General features: G+C 39.7%; 1 protein-coding gene across 1 annotated transcript in view; it reads left to right on the forward strand.

Annotated features, from left to right (window-relative positions):
• LOC127379184 (pyruvate carboxylase, mitochondrial) overlaps positions 1-10971 on the forward strand; it is a 282379-nt gene extending 271408 nt beyond the window's left edge. Inside the window, exons 25-27 of the mRNA XM_051428466.1 lie at positions 6288-6428; positions 6835-6936; positions 7693-10971. Coding sequence (XP_051284426.1) covers positions 6288-6428; positions 6835-6936; positions 7693-7842 — 393 coding nt within the window. The 3' untranslated portion in view covers positions 7843-10971. The remainder of the gene's footprint in view (positions 1-6287; positions 6429-6834; positions 6937-7692) is intronic.
• Positions 10972-21210: the final 10239 nt, after the last annotated feature.

Raw genomic sequence — 21210 nt, forward strand, 5'->3', positions numbered from 1 at the left:
ACAATTCATCTCGCTGTTGTCATTTCTAATCCAATTCATGTGCACCGCTCCATTATGTGGCAGATACATTTATTTCATTGTGGTTTGTGTAATTCAAGAGTATTGCCTATTACAAACTATTTACTTTCAATCAAACTATCAAGTAATAACATTAACAATCATAACACTTCAGTTCTGAGATCTTCATCAGATAAATGTTGGATTTTTCCTTCAACTTTAATTTGTCTGATGAAGATCTCAGAATGAATATTTGATAGTGCAGGTATAGACGGTGTTCAAAAATGTTGCTGTCTTAAAGTTATATATACGAGAGTTTTCTATGTAAACATGTAGTAGATTAAACATGTCACACTCCCTCTGTGTGCTTTTCCTCGAGCTGCTCCGTTTATAGTCAGGACGGCCGCGTGTGTTAGTCCCACCGTGTCAAACTGTTGGGTTTGAGGTGAGCAACTCAAGCGGCTGTTTGGTTTTTTTCATATACATCTGTGAATTAAGTAAGAATTTATTTCAACCAAAAGAGAAAAGACCAACAAAGAGGGTTTTGGTTTTATTTTGTTTGTCCAGTTTAATGTGTGTTTAAATTCTTTGTTATCTGTTAGGTAAAATCACTGGTTTTGTCAGTGGAGTCTGGTGGGCCATAGCGCCCATTTGTTTTTTTTGTCTGAGATGCTGGTGCTCTAGTGCGACATCTGGTAGCAGTGAATTTCCTACATATAACTATTATAAGAAACTATTTATCTTTCTTCTCACAATAAGAACACACCATTGGATGAATGTTGCATTAGTGTCGTCACGTCTCACAATTCCTTTGTTTGTATTGGATAGCAGGGGTTTTCTCTTGTCAAATATCAAAGATGCACTGAAAATGTTTAAACAGAGTTTGACATCATTGAAGAAAACGGAGTTGCCTCGAATTCTGACAAGTTGTCTTTCTGGTGATATGAGGCATGCTCATGTGATGCCCGTGACAGATGTGAGTGTTTAATATGTTAGAGGCAGGTTGACTCTTGGCCAAGTGAATGACAGCTGCTGCAACCTTTCAAGATGTGAATCAGAAGAAAACAATTGTTGTCAAATGTAGAGACAGGTAGTGTGGGTGTTTAGACTGTCAGCCTGTCTAAGGACCATCAGAAATGGTAATTATTAGGTGCACATTAGTTTTGTCATGGGTGGCGACTTTTGTGATGCTGATTGCTCAGTTGGCACTGTTAAGGCGAGAAGAACCCTGGGGAAAGTAACTGGCACTGTGCTGCCAAAGCAGTTTGAGTTTTAAAGTCAGGGTAGTATTACGTATTCAAGCATGCATATTCAACAACCCTCCACCTTGAAAGCTCGGGTACACCTCTTCCTGTTGACACATGTGCATAGAGTTAGCAGTGTCTGTATAATCAGCCACTGTTAAGAGATGTACCTGTAAAAAGCTATAGATGAACAGAAAATATCATTTAGGTTAAAAGGGTTTTGTACAGCATGTGTCACAAATACACCATGACAAAGTAGTTCTACAGTATTGAGGTACATGTGTTTTGCTGTTGAAGTATCTCCAATATAAAAGGCGGATCTTCAGAAGTTGAGGCAGAAGAAAAAGCCTTTGAGCTTGTGTGCTGTTTTTGGAGTCTGTGGTAAATCCACAGTGATGACAGCAACTATCCAACCCCGATGATTCTTTCAGTACTTAGCAAATACACTATTACCTGTATATTTCTAACAAAAGCTGTTTATGCGCTCTTGGCAGCTAGAGTGTGAAGCACACAACGGAAATCTTGATCAAAACAGATTTAAGCACCAAATCTTATTGAGCGCTGAGCTAGACCTAAAGCCCTGAGTTGTTGATGTTGTGGGAAGTAGATACAAAGGCTTTCACAGTAATCATTGCTATTGTTTAGCACTTCATTTCAAGCCTGTTGTAAATCCAGCACAAGAGCCTTATCAGCCAAAGAGTGAACAGTGAGCCTGGAAGATTCCTCTTTGTGTTGAGAATGTAGTGGGAGGACACAACCACTACAGTATTTCTCCCCACAGTGTTTTTTAGTGTAGTATAATTTGCTAATGTTCTATAAAGATTCCGAGTTTTGTACCATTGTTGCTTTTTTCAGCCAATTTCTGACAAACTTGTGTGCTGTTAAGTTGAACAAAGTCCACTTAGGCATGGGTCTCTGAAATTGCTTTTGAAAGGCCAGATTACCACTTTGTTGAAATAGCATCTGAAGGCATTCATATACACAAATATACACCTACACATGGGTGACAGCTCTGTCCATCGCAGTCATTCACCCACACATGCATATAGCACAAACAAGAGGAAAAAAAAACATTGACCTATCTGGCATGTGCTGATGACTCAGTATGGTATTAATCATGTTTGACAGAAATATAAACACCGATTTTCACAAACACGGACCCAGTCATACACACCCTGTCAGCGCTAATGTGCACAGACACCAACACATGGAGCTCTATTCAGCGCAGTAATCTCATTACTTTCTCACAGGCAACACAAGTCATTAATAAAGTCATATCAAAGACATGATGTGAGGCATAATGTGAAACTTGTTTCAGTCAGAGACACTATAGCACCAAATGTAGAAGCAGTTGACAGGAAAAGCTTGATGCTTGAAGGAGCTTGCTAAATAAAGGCAAGCAGCATGTGAGGGCTATATAGACGATAACACAGCCGATACATCACTGAGATATGGAACATACATAATGCACAAGAGATGCTATCACAAGTATGGTAATAAGAAACCAAGCCAGGAGGAGGCTGGCTGGTCAGGGTTGACTTTGATAGAATTGTATTCACTTTATTTATGTAGTTTTTTTGGGGCATGGGCAGACAAATTCTTTTCAATGCCTTTTGTAGTGGTGAACTAGTTGCACTGGCAAGTCGATTCAGAGCAAACACCCTCAAGTTATCAGAAATTAGGTCTTTATTTTGACTTGATACCTCATAGATAGTTTTAAGTCTCTAACTTTGGTGTGCACTTTGTCACATATATTGCATTTCAGTTATCATGTTAAAGGTCCAGTGTGTAACATTCAGGAGGATCTATTGGCAGAAATGGAATATAACATTGACAGGTATTGTCATTAGTGTATATTCACCTGAAAATAAGAATTGCTGCTTTACATTATGTTAGTCATTTTTATCTACAGAGGGGGCAAGTCTGCCATGTTGAAATGCCATGTTTCTACAGAAGCCTAGAATGGACAAACCAAACACTGCTCTATTTGAGCCTTTTGCGTTGCACTGTAGTTTCTCCTGCACCTTTGGAAGGCTGAATCAAATGAGTCAATATTCAGTTGACTGATATCTTCAACGTCACCCCTAGATGCCACTAATTCCTACACACTGCTCCTTTTAAGTAAAACATTAAAAGAAATATTGATCGTGGTGAGACAATTTGAGGAAGACCTGCAGAAATACGTACATAAACTTGTAACTACCAAAGTTGCAATTTAATTAATGTGTAGTACATGTATTGCATTATTCCCACAGTAAAGTTTTTTTTTTTTTTTAACAATATTAGTGGTAAAATGGAATTGACTTAGCATCCACCTATATTGTGTCATTAGTTGCAGAATACGGTTGTAGAAAATAAATTAGAAATAAATATAAATACATTTTGTGCTTAATGAGCCCTGGTATTTTACCTGGAACAGGTTTAAAAATGAAAGCAGCTAACTGAAGTATAGTGGAGGTGGGAGACCTCATCAGTTACAACTAGTAATATCAGTGTGTAGCAGTGTGAGCCTGTTGAATAAATGTATACAGTCTACAGTCTTAATGCATGTCTGGTGTTTTAGATTACGACACAGTGCAACAAAGTTGTCTTCTTAGCTCTGTATAAAACTGGCATACATTACACACAGTTACATCTTAGACAAAATCATCTTCAAAAGATTCATAAATCTGGTGCAACTCTTCAAAGAGACACATACTGTATTTTTCATGGGAACAGTTGTGAGGAGATGTAGTGTTGAAGCCACGCAGTTGGAAAAGGGAAGACAGTTTTGTTTTGGCAAAGAGCTGCCAAGAGCCTGACAAAACAGCACGGAGAGAAGTTCAGTGTAAAGGGAGGGTGGAGAGTGAAACCGAGATGAAGATTGAGTGCCAGAGAGAAAGCAAAAGCATGCAAAGAAAGGTTTTGTTACCAGATACGGAGAGAAGAAAACAGATGAAAAGTCAAAACACCCGGAGAAAGAAAGAGGCAGAATGAAATTGAGATCAATACATACTTGCAGCAGCGTGTATTTTCGTCTATGCACTGAGACTTAGTTTGGAATATCAATGGAGACTCTGCAGCCAAGATGGCAATGTGAGAAACAAAACGGATCGGGGAGGGGATAGACAGAAAAGACAGAGAGCCACAGACCGATAAGAGAAGCTGAAAAGAGGCAGATGAGGGAAATTAATAACGGCATGAGAGACAGTGGCCCCAGAAATAGGTAGCAAAATAACAGTACAAAATGGAAAGCTGTGACACACGGGAGGACTGACAAAGAGAGAGATTGAAAGCCAGACAGAGAAAGTTGGACAAATGGAAAGACAGAAAAAATGAGTTTCCGACCGGTGAGATGAGAGATTTGAGAAGAGGCGTGAGATAAATGAAGAAGTACAGTGGCCGGTGTCGAGGGAAAGACTTGCAAGACGGAACGCAGCAGTGACCAGAATTGATATGAGAGGGAACGAGCCTGTCTGGTGTTGATACAGAGGGAGAGAGTAATATCTGTCTTAAAACAACACTTTTACAGGTGGCAGCTAAAGTCACAGAGTTTACTACAGTTCTACTAAAGGCTGGGAAAATGTTTTTATATTCTCCAGTCTGCTGTCTGATCTCTCTTTCACTCTCCCTGTCTGTCTCTTTATCTCTCGGATTGTCATTCTGTCTATACCACCTCTCCGTCTATTTGATGTCAGAATTGATATCTCTGGTGAAAAACACAGATCAAGATACAGCATAGGCCCGTCCATGTCTTGTTGTTTTTCCCACTCTGAGGTATTACCCTAGTAGTCCTGTGTTCATCACAAGTCTTCACACAGACTACTGTAAAACTCCTGTGTTTTTATCTTTTCCCTCAAAATCTATTTTTAGTCAATAACATGCCAAAATAAATGTCATTGAACTTTGCAGACCCACAAGTCACATCTTAAAAAATCTTAAGCTGGTGTTTGGTAAAATGATTAGGGTGCCTTCACCCAACCTGTTCGGTGTGGTTCAAACAATGACTCAAATTGTCTAGACTGGTGTGAAAGCTGTCAAACTCTGGTATTGGTTGTTTGTGGCCCACAAGTGTGGGGAATTTCCCAGATACATCAGAAAATAAAAATAAGTTGATTGAAATAAATGCTGTATTTCTGTCCTACTGTACCTCAATCAGTTCTGAGGCATTAAGGAGTAAATTAGTGCTGGCTGAATTCTATTTAGCTGCTTCAGTTTCAGGATCTTGGTGTTGAGCATGCTGGCTAATTTACGAGTTTCCAACTTATAAATATGTTCACGTCAATATCAAAGTCGTTATTACAACTGGGAAACTCCGATATTTATTTGCACTTAAACAAAAGTGCCTGAAAAACAAGCAAACATGGACGCCTCACATCAACTAGATACTGTAGTTCAATGTAATTAAGCCCAAATGTAATGGATATGGTGTTATATTGTCAATTCACATTATTAAACAACTCACGTTAACGTCACAGCTTACTAGGACTCTTGCTAATGTGATTCCTTACACCTGTGCTTTCCCTACCCTGCTGTGACAAAAGGTCTACTGAGGAACTCCACATTACAGTCCCATTACATACATTTGATTTTGGAGTTAAACACACATGGGCAGCTGATAAAGCACTAATTTAATGAAATGCAATAAAAAAAGTTTTGCATTTGTGTAAAATACATAATTCTCTGACACTGATTGATAATTGATTTATTTATTACACAGCTAAATTGCACTGAGGCTAAATGAGTCCCCTCTGAAATCTCTGCAAGTTTCTCTGCCCAAGTGCATGCTGGGAAACGTTCCAGCCCAGCCTGAGGGTAAAAAGAAATAAGGAAGAGAAGGAAACATTGTGCTTGTCTCACTCCACTAACTTCACTTTTTTTAATTTCACCAAGCTCTGCAGTCTCTTTTTATTACTTTAGCTGGACTTGTGAGCTATGCAGCCATGTATTAATTTCAATTTTCTAATATAATCTAATTTCTGTCCCTTCCTCCTTCACTCTCCCTCCTCTTCTGTCCTCCCCACTTGTTCCAATCCTCCCCTTCTCTCTGGCTTTGTTTATTCTCAGGTGGAGCTGGAGAGAGGGAAGACTCTCCACATCAAGGCGCTGGCACTGGGTGACCTGAACAAGGCCGGCCAGAGAGAGGTCTTCTTTGAGCTCAACGGACAGCTGAGATCCGTGCTGGTTAAAGACACTGTCGCCATGAAGGTACACGGAAGGGACGGAGGGAGGTATGGGTTGGTTAGTAGATGGGTAAACGATGGATGAGGTATAGTTGGAATGGTTTGAAAGAAGGATATATTTCTGCAGGGAAATGATGAATAGATGGATAAAGGGAGAGAGGAAGGAGAAAAACTGATGTTGGATCTAAGCAAAAAGAATAAAACATTTTATGACCGTGCACTCGGCAACTACGGGTGATTTTTATTCATAGAAATAAATGGTTGTGAGGGGTAGATGGAGGCTCAGCAGGGAGGAATGTTTCAATGGGTGGCTGAATGACTTTATGGATGGATCATTGGCTGGACAAGTGGATAAATGGAGGCAGCAGTGTGTGGATGACTTGGAGAGATTATCAGATGGATGCATGAAATCTCTTTGTTCCTTCACACAGGAAATGAAGTTCCATCCTAAGGCTCAGAAATCCATCAAGGGTCAGGTTGGAGCACCCATGCCTGGAAAGGTGCTGGAGGTCAAGGTGGAAGTTGGATCGAAGGTTAGTTTGTTAATCTGCTATATTCTTCTAGCTCAACATTTCAGTTTTTATCAGATTTGATTACCTTGGGTTAAAGGGTCAGTTCACGTTTTCTTCTATATATTTTCTAACTTACCACCCAGTAACAACTGTTACAATATTCATATATTATTTATCAATTAAATTAACAGCTGCCTGTTAAATGATAATGGAAAAAGCAATTATGAATCTGAACGTGTCAGAACAGCCAGCAAGGAGACTGAACATTTAGTGCAGTGAACATCACATTCATTCATTCATCATTGTTCGGAACGGAATAATGGAATAATTTACTTCCAACTTCACACAAATATAACTATTTTTTAAACTCAACCCAGTCCTTCAGATTAAAAGCTCTGGTGTTTCTGTGGACAGAATCCATTTATATGAGGCTTTTATTGTATGGTATTTATCAAAGTGTTACCTCTAGTGTTGCACAGTTTACTACTAATGCAATGCCTAAGTTCAAGTACCGATACAAAGAATATTCTTTTTTTTGCCCTTGGTAAATAACTAGTCTGTTTTTAAACATGTTAAATGTTGTCTAAACACAAGCAGTTGTACAAGAACTCTGCCTAAACAAAAGAGTTGGTAAAAGTATGATTTTATATTGTTCGTACTCAGATATGTTAAGCCCTGTTCTTTTCTTGTTAACCTCAGCTACAGCACTTGTTCAGTGGTCTGCACATTTGACACATGTTCTTAATGCTCTGTGAACTGTCTTTATAATCATGAAAGGTGGAGAAGGGTCAGCCGCTGTGTGTCCTCTCGGCCATGAAGATGGAGACCGTGGTCAACTCCCCGGTGGCAGGGACGGTGAAGGCGGTCCATGTCACGACCGAGTCCTCCCTGGAGGGAGATGACCTGATACTAGAAATCGAGGAGTAGAGTTAGAGGGCAGAGGGAGGCAGGGGGGAGTATTAGTGGTACTAGGCGGGGTTTAGACAATCTGATTCTGGAAATGGTGAGGTGGAGGAACAGGAAAAACAGGACTCCTTTTCATCAAAGGCGAGTCTCATCTGTGGCAGTACTGCAGAACGTTTTGGCCCGCAATTTGTACATTTTCTGTTTGCTTACGCATATCCAGACACCTGATTGGTGTTAAGAGTAGATAATATGGCAATCCTAAATAATACATAAATTTGATAGGAACTCCTTATTGAATTGTACAACTAATCAAACTCTGCTTAATTCTCCCTAGTATTCCGTACATGTGGTGATTAGGTCATAGCAGTTCCTTAGTACAATTATTAATGTCTTAATTTGTGGAAAATTATATTTTTTAGAAAGACATATTTAAATTGTGATACATTCCATTATTTAAATAATAGTCTTAACTGTGTGTAACACCCACTTGCAATTAAATGCCACATTTCCATTTCAATGCTGTTGATGTTGCCTAATATATTCAAAGTGAGTAGGTGAAACTTTATATTGATGACTACTAAATGTTTTTCTTTGTAATCAGCACAGTTCAGACAAAGAAAGATAGACTTGAGGATGTATTACCAGATATTTTTTTCATATGGGAACAATATTTTCATCTTTGGGCATTCTCGCCTTTTCAACACGTTATTAATTTTGTCATTAGTCGCACTGCATCCTCAGAATGTGTAATCACTGAGTTAGACTCACTTTTTTTGCATATAAAAGAAATTCAAATCGTTCTTTGGAAAACACAAAGTCCAGAGTGGCTGAAGGAAAGAAATCACAATGACCAACCTGTTTTTGATATGTATGATACAAATATTTTCACAATTAGAGAAGCACAACACACCAAGTGGCACCATGTTATGTTTTGAGGACACAAATATACATGCCAGAAACGTCCAATATTATACCCAAGTGAAAATGTATTCTGTTACTGTATCAGTAATGGTAGATGGTTTATTTTTTGATAGATCTGTACTGGTGTTGAAAATGTTTGCTATTCACACCTGTCTTTAAAATCCCAAAGCAGAAGCATGCTGTGGCGACATTGTTGAAATGAAGCTGTAGGCCATGTTGGAAACACCCAAACAGGATTAGAGGCATGATTTTTATTAAGTACCTCTGTTACAATCTAAAAAAAAATGGCCTTCTTAATCCAAACACGGCTGTAGGGTGGCCCACTAAAACCAATTAAACTCAATTTGCTTTATCATTTAAAAAGGTGTAAAGTCAGAGTTTGTAGGGTGGCTTTTGGACCTTTTTAGTTCAATGTTGGAAAGGAGGAGTGCTTCCACCCTGTCTTTTCAGAACCAGGCAGAGATTATGGTGAATGGCCTTCTGTCTGGATGGGGATTTTAATGCTAGGTGTAAATGGGATTACATGGTGGTGTAATGGAGGCATGTGGTGTTATTTTCTGAGGCTGTGCTGATTAATTTATGAATTAATTCTCTGTCAAATGATGTGAAATTAGCCGGACTAATAAGAGACTCTGGAGGCTCCCAGTAGCAGCACTCGGCTTTATATTTCTAATGCGTGTGTGTGTTTGCATAAATGAGTCTAAATGTCTGTGTGTATGTGTGTGCAAGCAAGCACATTTTAAGACAGTCTCCATAATGTTGCACCTTCAGAGCTGAAAACACATTCTAAAATAAATGAAATATTCATACACATGCACCAATGCAAAATACTCACGCTAACACTCCCAGCCCTTGAGTGCTGCCTGGATCAAAAGAAAACAAAACCAAATACACTGCACAGTGGTGTGGCTGCATCTCCATAGTAACGCTGTATCCAAAACATTTAACGGCAATGCAGCAATGACCCCACTCAGTTTTCTGATGATGTAGTTAAATACTGAATTAAACCCACAAGATTCAACTTGTCAACTGTCAGCTGCAGGCCTTTTAACTATTTCAAGGAAACCGAGGTCAAATTGAATGTTTAACTACCATGACCAGTGAAAGTAGACCGTGGACAAGCAGGGAGAGAATTGATCACATATCAGTTATAGCCGGAACCTAAGTGTCACAATCTGCTTGTAATACAGTGAAGCATGCAGTGTTTGGCGAGCCAGAAAAGAGACAACAGCTTACTTTTCCAAAAGGTCTGTGCACGTTCGACAGAAAGCATCGACCCAAACACAAAATTAAAGTATCAGTTTGTGACTGGATTGTTTCCAGCATTTTTGCTCAATTACCTCTGAGAATGAGACCCCTTTTGAACCATGCATCAATACTGAGCAGCCATGTCGTGGTTAATTAGAACACTGATATGCCCACTGCCATGCCTCGCTGTACCCCCTGACTTTATCAATGTTGAATGGGATGGAGATGCAAAAGTGTTTTTGACAAGCTGTTGCACAATAAATGTAAAGTCCCCTCCTCCTCTCCTTATTAGCTCTCCTTGTTAATCTGCTTTCCCTGCCTCATCTATTGATTCAACCAAACACCTTTTTTTTCATTTCCTCTCCATACCCCTCTACAGTGTAAATTTGCACATGTAAGATGATGACACTGACTCATGCAATAATGTAAACTGTATCGCTGTTTTTCTCTGTCTTAGCCAGCAGTGATTGTAACAACTGTGCTTATGACAATGTTCTGTTCAGTGTCTGTGAAAAAAAGAATAAATCGGATATAAAGTACACACAACTGAAAATTTTTTTGTTTCAGAAAGGGGCATATAACCTTGAGCTCATGCTATCAGGGGGTGAACTGTTGCTGAGGGTATGAAAATAGGGTCTGTGACATTTCTTTTTTCTTTCTATTGATTTCCTTTGTGTGTTTTTATTAAAACAAACCAAACTGCTTATTTACTCTCAGTTTAGCAGCCTCCAGATTCAAAATGTCTCAATAGAATTTGCATCATAAATGTTCATTAGATGTCAAGTTCTTATTTCTAAATAATCCTACTTACAAATCATAATTTACTGAAGTAGTTTACATTTACTTGTTAAAGACCTAAGTATGTTTAAGTCCAATGAAGGACTATGAGCTGGAGCGCACAAAAAGGGAAACAAATCATATCAAATAAAAGCGTAATTGTTGTTCTATCTGTACTTACAAATAAAGTTAACTATAACTGAATCTGCTTTGTGTTGGTGTTAATTGCATACGCACAAGAAAGACTCAAGTGAAGGCCAGCTTTCACATCCTTGTATAATCCTGTCTGTCAAGGTCCCACTAGAAAACAGGCTGCTCAGCTCAATGCTGGTCCACATAAACATATATTACATCTCTGAAAGCTTGAGTCCTGCATTTCATATCAGCCTGTCAAATCACAGCTCTTTCAGAATTATTGTGTCCTACTAGTAATTAGATTTCAACAATATATGTTCAAGTGAAAAGACTGTTTCATGAGCCAAAAACCCTGCCAGATCAATGGAAGTAATTTAATTCGACTGTACAATTTTATCACATGCATTACCATAATGTGACAGGGATATGCTGGATTGTTGGAACCAGACAGACTTTGGGTTATTTTACATAAGCATATTTATTTTATTCCCTCAATCCGCCTTCCCTGCGCATCAGACTTCAGTCTGTCTCTGGATGGGTTGAAGGATTGTCTTTGTTTGTCCCTTTCCCAAACAAGTTAATTCCTGTTTGGCTGGATGTGGTCTACCCTGACACCCTGCTGTCTTTAAACAGGTTCTTCAGATCTGATTAAGTACTGATTAACCATACTAAATCAATCAGGTCTGTCGCTCAGCTGGCATTATTGATCCGTGGCCACGTTCTCTGTTAGGTTTGTGATCGGTGAGTAGATTGATCACGCTGGCAGCAGGCACTAGTTGACATTGTCAAGCTCATGTATGGATTTAGTTAGTGATTTATTATTGAGTATCAATAATATAAATGCACCACTAAGCCATGCTAGGCTGGCTTGTCACCACATTTTATACTGGGTTAAGAGGAAGCGTCCAGAGAGGAAAGGTTGCTATGGTACCAGAATTAAAGAATAGCTTGATACTTAATTGTGATCAGATTAAATCAGAGGGGCAATTGTGTAGCACAGTGGATGTTATGACCCATTTGTCAGCCGACTTGAGTGACAGCTTTGATTAATAACAACATAATCAAATTTGCATATGTGAATATAGAGAAGTGGAAGATAACAGTCTGCCTGCTATGACCTTGATTGGTTTGCTGATATCACTAAAAATAAAACTACGACGGTAACATCTGTCACTAAACTCATAATTTTACTTAAAAAAACAAGAAATTTTAGTAGAGTGGAAATCTGAATTTTATAAAAAAGGTACCATTCTGGTGGAGATTATCAAGGCTATTTCTACAAATCACCCACCTGACATTTTCTTCGGTTTATGTGCTATTAATCGGAATACTGAATGTCAGACTTCTCACATGAAGACATCAAATGTCACCCTGTTCTGGCATTACTAAAACTGACAGATAAAAGGGCCTCAACTTAACCATTTTACACCAGTCATTCAACTTATTGCGGTGCCCTTGCAGAGAATGTTTTTAAATAAAAGCTTCAGTTTTTGTTCAAACGTCGAGTGAAATATTAAATTCAAGCACACATCTATGAATGGCTTCCTGTGGCTGTCACGCTGTGTGCAAGATGCCTACTATCGATGATTGGTGTGCATTTAACACACACACTTACAACATCTAAAGATTCTTGAGTTCTCTCTTAATGAGGCCTCTGGTGGCGTCCTTGTGGTCAAAGCGATAATTTGTGTTTGAATTTGTTGAATATTTATGCTGTAATAATGATTACATTAATGGAAGGCCTACTAATCTACAAAAACAGATTAGTTTGTTACCATGTGCAGTGGCAATATAACGTATGTCCCATATTGAGAGAAAATGGTGAACATTTAATTTCACCATTTTAATGCAACATACAAAACTTGAACAGAAACTGGTTTTCAAACAAGGCTAGGCTATCTTATAGCGGTTTGGTCCACTCGCTGGGCATCAGTAATCACCTTTTGTTGCACATAATCGGACACTTAGCAGCTTAATGAGGGCACCAGCTCTTAATAAAAAGATACCCTGTGGAGTTTTCATTGTAAACAATCTGCTTAATTCAACATTTCTCACACATTGTGTTTCCTAAAGGCCTTACATATAGATGGACATACAGGTTGAATTCATTGCAACTAATGATTATTTCCACTGGTTTATCTGTTGATTGATTTTTAACAATATATAATGTATTTGATGATGAAAATGTCCATCACAATTTCCTACAGTCCAAAGTGACATCTTAAATTACTGATTATTTTAAAGTATCAATTATAGTTCAGAGAAACGCAGTAACATTTAACATGCTGGAACCAGCTAATTTGTGTTTGATAAATGACTAAAACAGTGTTTTATAAATTATCAACTACTTAACAGAGTGAACATACCAGTACAACCTCACAGAGACTTTTAAAAATATATATATAAAACAGGGCTTCTCTTTGACTGGAACACTGCTACCTTTATAGCACATTACCTTGCCTTTATATACATTACATTGCTGTAAATTGAAACATTTCTCTACAGCACTACTGGTGGTGAAAACATCCGTAGTACCTTCAAGTGGCACACTGTATCTGACAACCAATCAAGTTTTAATGTTAATTACTCTTGTCATGTCACAGCTAAAGCTACAGTGTCAGTAAAAGTCAACATCCAGTCAGCTACTCAGAGAAAAGCAGCATTGTTTTGTGTCAACATTTGGCCACTTCCAGATAAAAACATGACTTCTCTGTAGCTTTTGCTTCCTTCAGCTGACACTGCCTCAAAATGGGTCAAGAAGCTGCTTTGACGGGGTCTCAACATCACAAGAGAAGCCAGCGTTTTCATTTCCCTGGGTCCTGAGGTCACAGACTAAATTTGTCATTTGGATCCCAGACTGAAACTGTTTAATAACTCCTGCCTCTAATCTATAAATGAGTTCAAATCCCCTTTGTGGCTTTCTCTTAGCTCATCCCTTTGTCCGCTTTGCCACTGTCCAAATGAACAGCAAACACCCACTGGGAAGAGCCGTGAAGTCTTGGCAACTCTGCGTGTCAAACACCTCCTGTTCTATGAAACCCTGGCAATGCCATGCGGCAGCAGCTGGTCGAGGAGCCAGCTTTCTAACCCATGCATGAGTCTCTTACATGGGCCACAGGGGTCTGCTGCTCTGTTGAGGTGCAACTTTCCCCTCTAATCCCTTTGCTGCTGTTCGATAATCCCTTCACTGCTTGCTTTGCTGCTTTCTTTGCTGTAATCCCCCTGCCTGAATAAAAAGAATAGACGGAGAAGGACGGGCTACATAGTGTCTCACACAGACGGGACAGACGGCTCTGTCAGTCTCTAAGCTTCCCGTCAATCAGCACAACCAGGATCTGATCCACCCAGTCACAAATGCAGCCTATGTGCTGTTCTTTCTGGACTCTGAAGAATGCTTTAGATATCAAACTGAATGATTCTAATCTCTGAAAATAAGCCAGACCTGAAATGGATGCTAAAAAGCACTGAGCAAATGCAATAGTCAGGTGTTGAAAAAGAGCAGATGAAAACTGATCATCATGGTGTAAAAGCAGGGATGAAATGAAACATTACAATGTCAAAAACACCCGGTGAAACAGCAGCACGGCATCAAACACGCATCACTTTCAAATGAGGGATTTTGAGCACTCGCCTGGCAGGTGTGGTCCACTGCCATCTCCATTCCTTTTCCATTACTCCCTGTTCAAAGATTGCTTGTGGGGACAATTTTCCACCTGTCTGAGAATCAGCAGCCAGGGGCTTGCGGGGCAGTAAAACCTCCCACCCTGCATGTCCACACAGAAATGTCCCTGACGGCAGGTCTCGTGTAACGCCGACATTTGGCTTTGCTCAATTTCTTGATGTGATGATCTCATAACTTGTGAGGGCGCATGCCGCCGAGTGTTTGGGATGCTCAGTGTGTTCCAGTAATGAAGACAGTTAAATGACAAGAGGCGGGAAACAGGAAACTATCTGCCTGTACTTCCCTCCTCCTCCAGACTTAGCTTCATCATTAAACACTATTAGCGGCACAGCAGCGCATCACAAAGCCACGGGCAACCTTACGTGTGATGAGTTAACAATTCACACATCAATTAAGCAGGCAGATCAATGCTGCGTCCTGACCACACTGACAAATTCAATTTCTAACGAACGCATCAAATGATGGCCAGTAGCTAGCCATGACATGGATCATTTCCTATGGCCCCTCCAGAGTCAATCTCTGTCAAGCCCTTTTGATGTTACATCTTGTGACACCCTGTGTCGATGAAAGTATGTGTGTGAGAGGAAGACTGGGAAGGAAGAGAGAAATAAAGAGTGTTTATACTGCATGTGTATATGTGATGAGACATCTCATTAAGTATTAAAACTGCTCCACAGAACTGGTTTAGCCCTGGGTGTCAGAAAGGGCATAAACACACACATATAAAGCTGATGCACTTTGTCCCTTGTTTTAACACACTGAGGCGTTAGAGTGTGACTGTGTGCATGTGTGCGTCTAAAAGTGTGACCTCTTGTTGCCACTGTGAGCTTAAAGTGTTCAGGCTCGAATCAAAGCACTGCAGCAAATATGAGAAGGACGCTGAAGAGCAGAAACAGCGACGCGCACACACACAGTCAGACAGGGAGGATTCAATGCGACAGAGGCAGAGCGAGCTAACAGAGGAGAGAGGAGAGAAGCTCAGCGACTGCGACACACAGCCCAGACAGGAATTAAGGAATTAGAAAGCAAAGAGAGGGAGAGGATCAAAGAAGGAGAGCAAAATCACGCATTTCTTCTGATTCACGTGCGTCAGAGACACGGTGCCAATCATCAGAAGTCTTTTTTTCTCCACCTTGGTGTCAGAATATTGCACTGTTGCCGTGGCAACAGGCGTGTACAGGGCAAAAGAGTACATTGTTCCAAAAAAAACAAACAGTCCGAGCGGACTCTTTGTAGCGTTTCTCTCTTACGCACAAACACGTCGACGCAGCTTCTGTCTGACAGAGCAAAACAGGAATATGTCCAGGGTCACTTGCGTATGTGATTACTAAAATTGTCCAAGCACAGACGTCGTCTTTATATGCGTTAAAAACAAGTGATGCACAGTAGCTTTGAGTCACACCTGGTAATCTAGGCTGAGCATATGAGAAGTATCACTTGTGCTGGCAAGCCTGAGAGCTCCACCTGTGGCAAATATCAGCTTCTACAATCACAACTCTACAAGATCAGACTTAAGGCCATGGAGCTACTTCACTGTCTTCACTAAGCTTTTTCACAGCCCAAAATGGTGCTTTTTGAATGAATGGTGCCTCATGGTAGTTCAAGCAGACATGGAAAACATTTCATATTAAAATGTTCTATAAACCAGCTCATACATTTGGTGCACATTTTGTCTGCATACATAATGCTGAGATCAACATCCTCACTGCCACTCCACTGCCTGCCTGCAACAATTTAGCTCCAAGCCTCGTCCTGTGCTAGAATTTAGCTGGGTGTAAATATATCAAATAACATATATGAAATTACATGTTCATTGCCAGTGGGGGGTTGTGAGCTTCGGGAGAGCCTGTGTCAAGCTTTATCACATGAACAGAACCAAGCTGCAATCAAAATCACTGTAAGTGCGAGTTCAGTTATAGTGATTATTGAGAGCATGGGGTGAGAGAACAGAGGTGAAAACTGCTGACACCAACATCAAGTAACCTGCCCCAAAGACAAACAAGACGGTACTAATGACGTTTGTAATTAGGTGAACTGACAACAACTGAAAAACATCTGCATTTGATTTTGATTGTGGCTTCTGAAAACATAATGTGAAGGACAAATCCACCCTCACACTATAAATTAACACATCTGTGGCTCAACCTCATATTTTTGCTTCCAATTTATTTTTGCTGGTGTAGATGTCTTATTCTTCTGGATGACTTTCCTAACATTGACAGAATGAAATGTCCACAGATTCAGCTCAAATTGTGTTTCTTATCAGAACATCTTTCAGCTCACAATCATAGCATGGCCTTTTGTACATTCTTCTTTTTATACAGATATTCAACAAATCAGGAGCTTGGGTACGCAAATGTAAAACAGCCACAAGACAGGATGTGACTGGAAACCTCTTTTTCTAACACTGTACTATACATCCACAGCTGGATAGAAGAAATGTTCTCTGAGAGCTGTCAGAAGTCATCCCGGGAAATCAACAACTTAAGTAGAAGCAGGTGAGGCTGAAGTGGATCCAAAAAAGATTACTGTAAATTACAACACTTCATCACAAAATAACTACTAGAAGGCATCATCATCATCACAGTTTTATGATATATAACACTTGAATAAAATAACTCTCCATGAAGACAGACACGTAGACAAAAAGGTCATGTTTTCATAAAAGCGATATTGGTCCATGATGGTCGGTTGTTATTGCTATTAAATGCAATTGTTTGGCTCCAGCCTTATCTCTCCATTATATGGGATGGGATGAAAATATCTTAAATTTTAACTGGAAATTACATCTGCCTGGATGTCCCATTACTGTCTGCCCACAACACATGATTCGATTACTGTATGAGTGCATTACGTTAGCTACATTTAAAAGGTAATGTAACAGAAAACTATTTTTAAATAGAGAAACCGTGAACTGCAGTCGGCATCGGCCAAAAGTCTCATGTACACTAGACTGGACGCAGGAAAACATGTTTAGAATAATGTCACTTAGCTAGTATTTTGCTAGCGATAATGTTGGCAAGAAAACAAGCTAAGCTAAGGCTGCAACCCAGCCTCACTTACTAAAGTTATCCGGCACCAGCCAACCCTAATGCCAACCGAAAAGTGACCTGCAAATGGCAAGCCAGTCAATTTACCAGCCAGGAGTCTGGACAATATTTTGCTACGTTAGCTAACTAGCTAGCAATTTGTCCATGTTAGCAAGCAAGCTAATGTTAGCCAGCTAAAACAACAACAATCAATATCACAACACATTTCACAGGCTTTGCAGTAATGTTAGCTTTGACTTTGGACTTTGACTCTGTGTTACAGTGGGTGTCAGTCGTTTGTTGTTAGTGGGCTAATGTTAGTTAGTGTTGCACACGGTTGATGCTATAGAGAAGCGGAGAGAGAAGGCACTCGGGAGCGCACATGAACATAACACCCTTTGGATTTGACGGAAAAATCAAAACCATACCCCTTCATAAAAACTTCTACAAAATCAGTCCACAGGCAACCGAGAAAGTTGGGGAAGGTTACGTTACGTAACAACCCATTCACACAATGGGAATAAAAGGCTGACTTCATAAAATCATTTTTTAAGAAAAAATGCAAACATTCAGCTCCTCAAATGGGAATATTATCTTGTTTCTTTGGGCCTGTCTGACAGGGTTGGGTTATAGACTGAAGAATAACTAATTAATGAATCAAGAAAATGATCAACAGATTAATCGACAATGAAAATGATGTTAGTTGCAGCCCTGGTGTCAACCATACTCTACTTGTGGTAAGTATGTACTGAAAGGTGTGGTGGGTGTCTAGGGCTGAGCAATGCAATCTAAAATCTGTCACTGTGTCCAACTCACACTGTGCAAATGGGCATTTTTAGTGTATTTAATCAGTTAAGATTCAGATTCTGTAATAGTATAGTATTGCCACTGGTGTCTGCTATGATTATTCAGAACATCTGTCTTAAAATCTGATGATATAACCACACATTATGCATGGTGGGATATAATCAAACAACAACAATAAATGAAATATTTATTCATACTGCTGTGTATTATTGCTTTTAGTGATACACCCATAATATTCTTTTCCAAATAGATGCTGTGTGTTTGATTTTTTCATCATTACATTCATTTTTATCTTCAGCCTCTTTAAAACCCCAGTATGTTGATTCTAACAGCTTTAAGCATCTCCTGAGCTCTCCCAGTATCCTGTGTGTGTTGTGTGTCCACGCATAAACATATCTGAGAATATTTGCCATGGGTAGATCAAAGCAATTCCCTAAACATGCCTAAAATAGTTTAAAGTGGTCAAGATACAGATTTTGATCATGTATCTCACAGTAGTGCACCGTGAAATAATACTGGGTCTGCTTCTATCAATAAAAGCAAATAAATAGCTTCACAGGGATAGCTCAATAGGTTAAACACATTTTAAAAAAGGAAAAACTATGACAGCTCTAATCTCCCGCGGGTATCAAAATAAGATAATACTGAGGCAAAGCTCAGGAGGAAATCAGCAAGTTCAAGGGTTTCTTTGTAAAATTATTGGTAGAGGTTCAATGTCTGGTTGCTGCTAAAACTGGAAAAGGAAATAAGTGTCTCATTTTTCACGACACTGGATCCTATTAGCAGCTTCAACATGTGCCTACAGTGCAGCTACAGACACATACACTAAAAATAAATGACAAGCACAAACACATACTACTATAGTTAGAATGTTGAACAAAATCACCTCTCTCTATTGGAAAGCTGTAGATATGAAAAAATATGTGATAAACCTAAAATCATGAAAGACTTAATGACACAACACCTTGTCATTGAGACACATCTGTACAACTTAAGCCAGCCGTGGTACCCAATCCAAATTACACATCTGAATTGAATTAAATAAAAGCTCAAACATACTGCTAATAAAGCTGCAGGCCTATCGACAGCTTTCAGATGAGGTCTACAGCTCTTACTGGAATCAACTGGATTTCTAAATGCAGCCTACATCTCAGTAGAATACAAAGCTGATCTTTCTGACTGGGAAAAACTGGTAAAAACCAGTGATATTAAAGGATTTGGGGTTTTGATAATGTCTGTGTATTAGCTGACTCAGATGCAACCCACCAATGAAGTAGAAAGGATCCTGGATGAATAAGAAATGTATCTCATAGGAACAGGCTTTACAGCTAGAACAAAGTGAATTGCTGCTTCTAGCCTTAGCTGCTTGAACAGGTTGTTCCACACACAGTACATTGACTGAAATGGGTCTCCTTTGGTCTTCACTCAAGACTGTGGATCAGACAGAAGGAGGCTGCCCAAAGACCTCGGGGTGAAGCCTGGCTTGAAGGGAGTTAGAAGGTTAGAAATGAAGCCAAGCCATGTAGTACCTTCAGAATAATCTGTGAAATCAGTCTTAACACGTAACAACCGGTGTGGAGAGGCCAAATCTGACACCAGACATAACCCGCACACAGTGCACACTAAACTTTTGAGTAAGTCAGAAGCATACACATGGTTACATTTTTTTTTCATCTTTAGACAGCATGACTGTACAACCCTTTTAAACCTGAAAGTCAAAACTTCCAGAGGTTGGAACAACAGACAAAATGCTCCAGGCCTCTTCAAATCTCAACAATTGGCCTGCAGACTCATGTCAAAGAATAGGCAGCTTTAGAAGCAGGGTGTATGTTAGCCAGCATATGCCAGCTTTTGGCTGGTATCATGTGTAGTTGTCCAGCAGATGAAAACATCAACAGCCAAAATGTCCAGTGGCAAATATGCCAAATTAATAAACACATATTCATTAATAGCATATTAATATTGTGTGATCTATAAGATATGTTGCCAAAACAACTTTTTTCAATTTGGTGCCCCCAGTTGCAAAACCACTGTTATATGGACAGCTGTACACATGTATTTGTTCTGAACACATACATTACTTATGATCAAAAACTAGCAAGACAACAACTTTGCTAACAGCCAAACATCAAACAAGTGCAACAACACAAGCCATAGCAAGCCAGCTAATATAACTTACTAGTACAACAGCAAGACTGCCAGCTCGGCATCTGTCTGCAGCCTTTTATTTCACAAGGCTCTGGCCAACAACTAAAAGCCAGTCTAGGTTTTACTCTTGTGCAGCAGCTTCTCTTTCCTTTTCTCTACTTAGGTTGCTCCGTCATCCTTTTAGCTCTCCTCGTCTCTGCCATTAGCCACTACCATAGAAGTTGCTGAGCCCCGTTACATAGCTGGCTTGCCAGCTCCGGTTTCGCCACGCTCTCCGTCAGCATGCCCCCTTCAGAGGCCCAAAACCCTCCCGGCAGTCCAAAGCTCCTGTCTACCAGCCTACATCGACACTTCCTGCACTCTGAGAACCCAGTTCTGGGCGTCCAGGGGAATAGGGAAAAGCTAACTAGCATTATACTTTACTGTCGATCAGGAAACGCTATGATCCAGTTTCACCAAAATCTGTGACATAGATAGTGGTTTTGATTTAGTGCCGTTAAGCCTTATGCAGAGTGGGAATGACGGCGGCACCATTCACCCTATTACAACTTAGTGTAGCATCAAAATTACTTTGAAGTGTTTAAGGTAGAAAAGTTACATAATGTTGCTTTAAAAGGAAACTAAGGAAACTTTGAATAAACA

This window comes from Dicentrarchus labrax, unplaced genomic scaffold (genome assembly GCF_905237075.1).
Source record: "Dicentrarchus labrax unplaced genomic scaffold, dlabrax2021, whole genome shotgun sequence".
NCBI classification, from domain to species: Eukaryota; Metazoa; Chordata; class Actinopteri; family Moronidae; genus Dicentrarchus; species Dicentrarchus labrax.